Source organism: Triplophysa rosa, linkage group LG10 (assembly GCF_024868665.1).
Source record: "Triplophysa rosa linkage group LG10, Trosa_1v2, whole genome shotgun sequence".
Lineage (NCBI taxonomy): Eukaryota > Metazoa > Chordata > Actinopteri > Cypriniformes > Nemacheilidae > Triplophysa > Triplophysa rosa.
In genome coordinates, this window is record NC_079899.1 from 8,588,730 (window position 1) to 8,596,715 (window position 7,986).

Below are 7,986 nucleotides of genomic sequence, written 5' to 3' on the forward strand. Positions count from 1 at the left end.
CCGTTTGTCTCTCCTTTAAAATGCCCTCTTGTTTCATTGTCTTGTTGCTCGTGTATTACGTTTGATGTGCGTTCTGTGTACACAGATGTCCTGTTCCATACCTTGTCCGTTGATCCGTGAGTTTTTGTGTTGTGCCCTGCCATGGTTTTTGTTTATATTGTTTGGTTGTGTTTTTCTGTTTGGTTTTTGCTGTTCTTGTTTTCTTGTTTGCCCCCACGTGGGAAGTCTTTTGTTTTATATTTATCTATATACTGTATATTGTCTTAGTTCCGTTTTCCCCATCGAGGGTGTTTTGTTTTGTTTAGTTAAATAAAAGTCTTGTGTTTAACCCCTTCATCACTGCCTGCCTGCATTTGGGTTCTTCTTGCCACACCCGTGACACTTTGATACCGTCCATGTATAACTGGTAACCTAGCAACCAACCTAGCAACCAACATTAAATAAAACGAGGAAACCGGAAACTCATCATTCATGAAAACAAATGATAAGTCACATACTTTTAATGTTTGCTACTGTACGTCAGACTATGTTCTGCAAATGTGTTTCCATCTCCCATAAATTTTTCGCTCAAGTCAAAAACCACCTCCTTTTTTTAAGAATTTTGCTGATGTGATCCATAAAAATGTGCATAAAACCGGGTGATGGAAACATAGCTACTCAGTCAGGGTTAGTTTTGCAACAATTGCCAATAATTTCCAAGGGCAGCTGTTGGGGGAATTTTCTGAGGAGATTTAAAGAAATCTTTCCGATCACAAGCGCTTGTCAAAGTGGGAAATTATCTTAAGAAATCACACAGTTCCGTCTACAGACTGGTCAGTGCAATCGTTTATAAATTTATGAATGGAGGGTCCCCTTCAGTCTAACATTTTAACAAATTTATCTTCTGCTTTTTCACTGTTGCAAATTTATAAACGTAAATCATACAAACGTATCATAAATACACACGCTTTGACATTATTCGATTATTATGATTTCCATTAATAGTTTTGCCAAACATGACATTTACTCTTCACTTGTGTTTCTTTAGTGTGTTCTGTTATCCACACTCCTGCTCACAATGGCTACAGTCATAATCAATGGTATCTAACTGTTGATTATGATCAGATGCTATTGGTTGTTTATGAGGGAGTCACATTGAAATGAGCCTCCCTTCAGCAAATAATGTTACCTTATTTGAATAACTGTTCTGATTGCTCAGTTTAGGAACAAGGAGGCACTTTTCCTCCACTGATGAGCCGACACTTATTTCTTACATACATTCACAACCAATAAGATACATTAATGGACTCATAAACCACCATCAAAATAGTTACAGAGTGTGTGTTGAAATGAGTTACATAAGTGATTCTCAAATGAATCGTGAAATTGGTTTGAAACTGCAGCCTGAAGATTACTGAGAGCGAACAATTGATGTGGCACTTATTTTATAACAGAGTTACAAAAGTCCTTTGTGAATCAGTAAGAATTTGGTGTAAAAAAAAGCTGTTATAGGCTTATGCCAAAATTCCTTTATTCCTTTGTCACAATTTATTAGTTTATCGTGCCAAGTAAATCAGTGTTTCAGCTTCCAACTAGATGTTTGTGGTTTAGTGACAGATTGTTTGTTAATCTTTACCAATTTTTTCTCTTAGATTGTGGCTGCCATTATGGCAATCACAGGGATTGTCATGATGGCATATGCTGATGGTTTCCATGGGGATTCATTCATGGGTGTGGCCTTTGCAGTTGGCTCCGCCTCCACCTCAGCGCTCTACAAGGTCAGTACAGTTAGTTTTCCTGCTCAGCAGACACAACAATTCCAAGAACAGACCTTGATGATCATAAAAACTCCTTTAGTATTTAATGTTGATATGCATTTCCAGCAAAACCTCTTTGTGCCACTCAGGTGCTGTTTAAGATGTTCCTTGGCAGTGCCAATTTGGGCGAGGCAGCTCATTTCTTTTCCACGATGGGTTTCTTCAACCTCATCTTCATCTCCTGCGTTCCTTTGATTCTCTACTTCACCAAAGTGGAGCACTGGGGTTCCCTGTCCTCCTTGCCATGGGGTTACCTTTGTGGGGTGGCCGGCCTCTGGCTAGGTATCACTGAATTGATGGAAAAAGGCTTTAAAAACATTACGAGCAGTACATTAGCAATGCTGCCATTTATCATGTCATTAGACTAACATTGTTCTTTTCTAAAGTAAGGTCGATTGAAACCTGTATGTAAGTACAGAAGTTTCAGATGTTCACATAATTTTTTTATATATATTTAATAATTATTTATAAATAAATTATTTCTAATTTTTAACATTTATTTTATAATGAAGATATTTTATATTTATTTTATCATTAAATTATAATGTTTTATTTTATAATTACATTTTTATCATTTAAATTTTTTAAGAAAATTGGGACATTTCATTTCCGCCCACACAGGAATAGTATTCTTACAGCTTTTACCACTTAATAAAAACATTTTATGAAAAATCATACAAATTTTCCCATCCCAACAGTTCATTCCCATATAATATTCTGTAAAATTTAGTGAGTGAGCAACATTTCCCAAAGTAGGTGGAGCTTAGCAAAAAAATTTGACAATGAATGACATGAAATACTGCTGATGGATGGTAACATTTGATCATTGCTGTGTAATTGAGTACATTGTTGTTACAGTAATGGATCATATACAACACCTAAGTACACTTCCAAGAGTACTTTAAGTGCTTAGTAAGTAAGAGAAATCAGGTTAGAATCAATTTACACTCCGAAGTAGCGTTTCTTAGATATCCAATACGTGCTGCGTCAGACAGTGTAAACCATGATAGTAACAAATCCACTTGTATTTACTGTATATTTGATCTAAAGTGAAGTGCTAAGTCTCTGGGGTGTTTTAAGGACAGTGGGATATCCATTCACTTTTGCCACTCATCAAAATCTTGTGAAGTTATCTTTGTTTTCAACCACACAGAGAGGATAGAATGACAGACACTTCTAGGTATGATTAACTATGCATGACGAAACCATAAGATAATATTCTCTCCCTTTCTCTGTTATAGTTTTCAACATCCTGGTCAATGTAGGAGTGGTGCTCACATATCCTATACTCATATCCATTGGGACGTTACTCAGTGTTCCAGGCAATGCAGGTATGTTGTACATCATTACACACAGAATTTCAGACTTTAATTCAATTAAATGAATGAATTTGAATTTGAATTGACTCCACCCTACAGGATGTTGAATTGAATTTGAATTGGAATTACAGGAAGTGGAATTGAATTCATTGCAATTCAGAGAAATTAATTCTTATCACATATCATTGAGAATGTGATACTTTTAACATACATTTTTCTTCCTAATGGAAGTACAGACACTAACATTAAGCATACATTCCCTTAATGTTGAATAATTAGCAATATCTTCATTTCAAAGTAATCAAATGAAACAATGTTTTGGTAAATGCAATTATCATTTATTAAAGTACTTTACAGGGTAACGCTGTTGCATCTAATGGTCAACAGTTCCTCAAATGTTTGGTCAACCATTTTGAAGACTTGGATACAGCAAGGTATTCTGGGAAATGAAGTGCTATCATTTTCCACAATTTGAAAGTTATTACAATTTTAATGATCTGTTTTATAGAGTATGTTTTTGATGTCAATTTGTGGTAAAAAAAAAAAAAGAAGGTCTATTTACTATAATAAAGTATTGTGTACATAAAGTCCATACAATAATATATGTATGAAATTCATGTTGTAATCATATGTAATATATACTGTAAAGCTTCATTGTCAAATACACCTTAATTATGTATCATGAATTTCTTTGAATTTTATGGAATTCCAATTCTACTTACTGCAATTTGAATTTGAATTGCAATTCAGCTTCCTGTTTGCAATCTCAATTCAAATGCTAATTCAAATTCAAGAACTGAATTGGAATTTAGGGGTCATTCTCAATTCAATTCTGAATTTAGTACAACCCTGGAAGGAACTTTAATGGGCCCAGACCTGAACCCAGCTGAACACCTTTGGTGTGACTTGCAGGCTTTGAGCCAAACACTTATCAACCAAACCCATCAATGACTTGTCAATGGCAGAAAAAGATCCTTCCAAAACTGTTGCAGCAAAGATGAAAACTAAATTCTTTAACATGGTATGGCATAACATTAAAAGTTGTATTTGATTGAAATTACTGGAATATATAAACATGTTTATAAGAAGAGGGTGTCCCGGTACTTTTGTCTATAAAATGTATGTCATTTAAAATTACAATGCACAAACTGTATTCCAAACTATATTATATACAGTATTTAACCGTATTAAAATATAAATAAAAACAGTGGTGAAAATGTAAACAATGGTAATACACCACTACCAATGAATTAATACACAAGGAGTTAATACTTCACAATGTATGATTTGAGGAAATGCTCTTCGTTGTCATCAAAATGTTGCAATGCAAAAAAATCTTAACACTCTTAAAATCAGCCCTTATGAAAAATAGGTTTTAATAAAATGTTAATCAGTATGAATGTATACAAAAATTTTAAATAACCTGGAGATTTTCCTGAAAGGCTTTGGGATAATCACCCCAAAACTGTAACATATTTAATCTCTCAGCCTTCATCTGAAAATAATGAGTAACTAACTATACAGTGTCCTCGCTAGAAGCAATCTGCCACCCTGTCACACAAGGGCTTTTGAGGTTTCCAGTACAAAAGTAAATGTCTTAAGAGTGCGCTTGGCTTTAAAAACTATCTTCAAGGTCACCAAGTTAATTCACGCGTGGTTTTTCTTCGTGCATCTGCAACAAATCGAATTTGTGCTACATTCTTTGTGGCTCTGAATTTTACTGATTGTCCTGTATTATTAGAGATAGTGAAGGTAAATTGGTTACATTTTATTATTACACGGCTCGTTGGAACTTGGAATGCTTCATTCTGATTGGCCAGTCCGTTATTCCCAGAAAACAACCTCTCAAAACACATGGTAACATTTTGACAGGTTTTTTTGACAAATTAAGTATGTCTTTTAATAACATACAGTATATTACATTATATTTACAAATTATTAAACCAAATTGCCTGTTCGTGACATTTGAACATCGTTTCTTACCTTACGCGAAATAAGCCCCTTCAGTGTGATGCAACACCCTCCCTTCTTAGATAACAACCGGCTGCCTGTACCTTATCATATTATCATGAAATGTAATTGTAATAAATTCTTTCACCATGTCACAGTCAATAATGTGGAACTCAAGCAATAAACATGATTTGATTTCTTTGGCCTTGTGAGCAACAGTTGTAAAGAGTCAAAAAACAGGCACAGAAAAAGAAGAGTTCTTAAAATATCAGCCACTGTAAAGCTGCTGTATTTTTCTTTATTAGCAGTTATGAATCTTAGTTGACTGAAATTAATTGGTCGCCTAGCCCAGAGAACTTTGCAAAGTCAGTTATTCCCACCTGCTCATGGTGTTTGGACAGTGAAGATAAGAGGTCACATTTAAATTAAAGAAAGCCAGTCTTGTGTAGTTAAGCTTAAGCAATTAACAGGAGTTTCTATCAAAACATTGTACTATTAAAAAAAGAGAAAAGCATGACTACAATGCACCCGTTAATTATTAAATAAAAACATTTTCAGAAAATGTTACAAAATAACATTTTTGTCTTTGTAAAAGTTCACATAGTTCCCGTCAGGTTTATGTCTGATAATCAGAGATGGATAGTTGTGGAGTATTTTTACTTTTACTCAAGTGCATTTTTCACGTTATTTTTGTACTTTGTGAGTGTTTTTACTTCACTACATTGTAGAGCATACAGTATATTATACTTTTTACGGCACTACATTTTATGAATACATCTTTTACATGTTTTTAACCTTTAATATAGTACTGTAGTACATAAAAAAATCTAGTACTTTACATACTTTTAAAAGTAAAAAAATTACATTTGGTGGAGTAAAACTTATGCTATATAATGTTGTGAAGTAACATTTTTCCAAAGTAAAAACACTGATAAAGTACAGATATTTGAAAATGTACTTGAGAGTAAAAATGCTTCAATATATTGACTTATAAATACTTGCTATTTGTTTTCACTTTGTCCAGGTCCATATATTGAATTAATTTCGAATTTTTATATTTCAAAATATAAAAATGGTAATATTTCGAAATTAATTCAATATATGCACCTGGCCAAAGTGAAAGTGAATATTTCAACAAAATCAAACCTCAAGAGTGAAATAAAGTCATACAACAGAAATGTGAAAGACTGACAGCATGACAAGACGAAAGAAAACTGTGATATGACATGTACAAATATTACTGTTGTATTGCTTAAAAGTGAATATGAACTTGTTTACTTTGCTATATTTGAGGTCTGAAAAAATACAGAGAATCTTTCCTATTATTTTGACCTGTTTCTCCTGTTTTCATTTTCTGCAAATGCAAACAATATTTTGATTTGAAATTTGTTAGAAATATTAGTAGTTCACAGAATGAAACAAAAATGATCATGTTATACCTAAACACATAAATATAAATAGCAAAATCAAGAAAACTGGAAATAATTTTAAATTGGTCTCTTAATTTTTTCTACGGCTGTATACAGTATATCACAATAAGAAAAAGTAGAAGTCATGTTCACCAACTTTCAATTTTTGTTTTTACTTTCTTTTCCTTTGAGTAGCCATTGATGTGCTGAAGCATGAGGTCATCTTCAGTGTTGTGCGTCTGGCTGCCACCTGCATCATCTGCCTGGGTTTCCTGCTGCTTCTGCTCCCTGAAGAGTGGGATACGGTCACCGTGCGCTTCCTCACCGCCCTGGCAGACAAGAAACCAGAGGAGCACGGCGAGGAGCTCACAGAGTCCAGCATCCAAACGCGCAGCCGGAGCAGAGCCAACGGAGCCGTATTAATCCCTATGGCATGACCTTTAAGCTTGCTGTGACCTGGGAATGAGTAGCCCGCGGTCCATTTGCCACGAGGCAAAGTGAATGATTGTATTTACTGTTTTGGAAAAGAATAGGGAAAATGTTTTGACAAACAGCAGAGAAAATATGTTACATTATTTAATAATAACAAAACAATCCGATCAAAAGAGCGAAATTGAGAGTTGAGAATATGCTGTTACTAATTGAGTGTTCTGAGAATAGCATCCCACTCTCTTATAACAGGGATATTTACTGACAGTATTTTTTTATTTAATTTTACAGAAGAGATGTAATATTCTCTTCCTTGTGAGGGCCTGACATTTCTGTTGGGAGATAAACTCCTATGGTATAATACATAAAAGTGAATGAACTTTCGACGATCTCCCTCTGCACGCAAAACCCGCATCCCAGCCAGGCCTCCCAATGGACTGTATTCTGTGAATATAGACTTTGTCAGGGCCAGTTTGGCTCACTGTAAACATGAATGCATTCAGAGATATACTGTATATGAACATGAAATATGAAATTATTTGCATTGTACGTAGTAGTATTATATTGTATATACTGTATGTAGGGAAAATATATTATGCTTTAATGAACAAGACTTCTTTTATAATAAAAGATAAAAATAAAGATATTTAAAAAGCTCCTGTTATTTCCATGATTATGATGTTATTACTGTAGATAAGGAAGAAAGTAATTGTTACATATTCAGAGGCTGGACAAAATCATGCAAAGACCCATTTTTATAGGGGTTAATATTATTTGTGTCAAATAGCAGTGGGAAACACATCACACTCCTCTCAGGAGTAAACACAAGGACCTGGCAATCATGGGACTTCATTCCGTGTGAACGGCTATGATGACTCTAATGAGATATTAATGGACAGGTTGAGCATCTTCAAACTGCTGGGGAAGCCCAATTAAACCAAATGAGGTAGAAAAAGGAAGTAAAGGTAAAAGGGAGGGGAAGTATAGAGAGGGCAGAGGAAGTCTTTAAATCCACATTATTGGCCACTGGTTAAACCACCTAGGAGGTGATGATGATAACAGTCCATGTGCTATCGCAGTTCA

At 34.4% G+C, this 7,986-nt stretch overlaps 1 protein-coding gene across 3 annotated transcripts in view; it reads left to right on the top strand.

Annotated features, from left to right (window-relative positions):
• The window catches only part of slc35f4 (solute carrier family 35 member F4), a 32,431-nt gene extending 24,878 nt beyond the window's left edge, over window positions 1-7,553 (top strand). For 2 of the 3 annotated variants that reach the window (XM_057343434.1, XM_057343435.1), the window contains exons 4-7: window positions 1,632-1,757; window positions 1,886-2,078; window positions 3,038-3,127; window positions 6,670-7,553. In XM_057343434.1, coding sequence (XP_057199417.1) covers window positions 1,632-1,757; window positions 1,886-2,078; window positions 3,038-3,127; window positions 6,670-6,911 — 651 coding nt within the window. In that variant the 3' untranslated portion in view covers window positions 6,912-7,553. Of the gene's footprint in view, window positions 1-1,631; window positions 1,758-1,885; window positions 2,079-3,037; window positions 3,128-3,472; window positions 3,550-6,669 lie in introns of all 3 variants that reach the window. The other variant, XR_008963648.1, reaches the window with a different exon arrangement.
• Window positions 7,554-7,986: the final 433 nt, after the last annotated feature.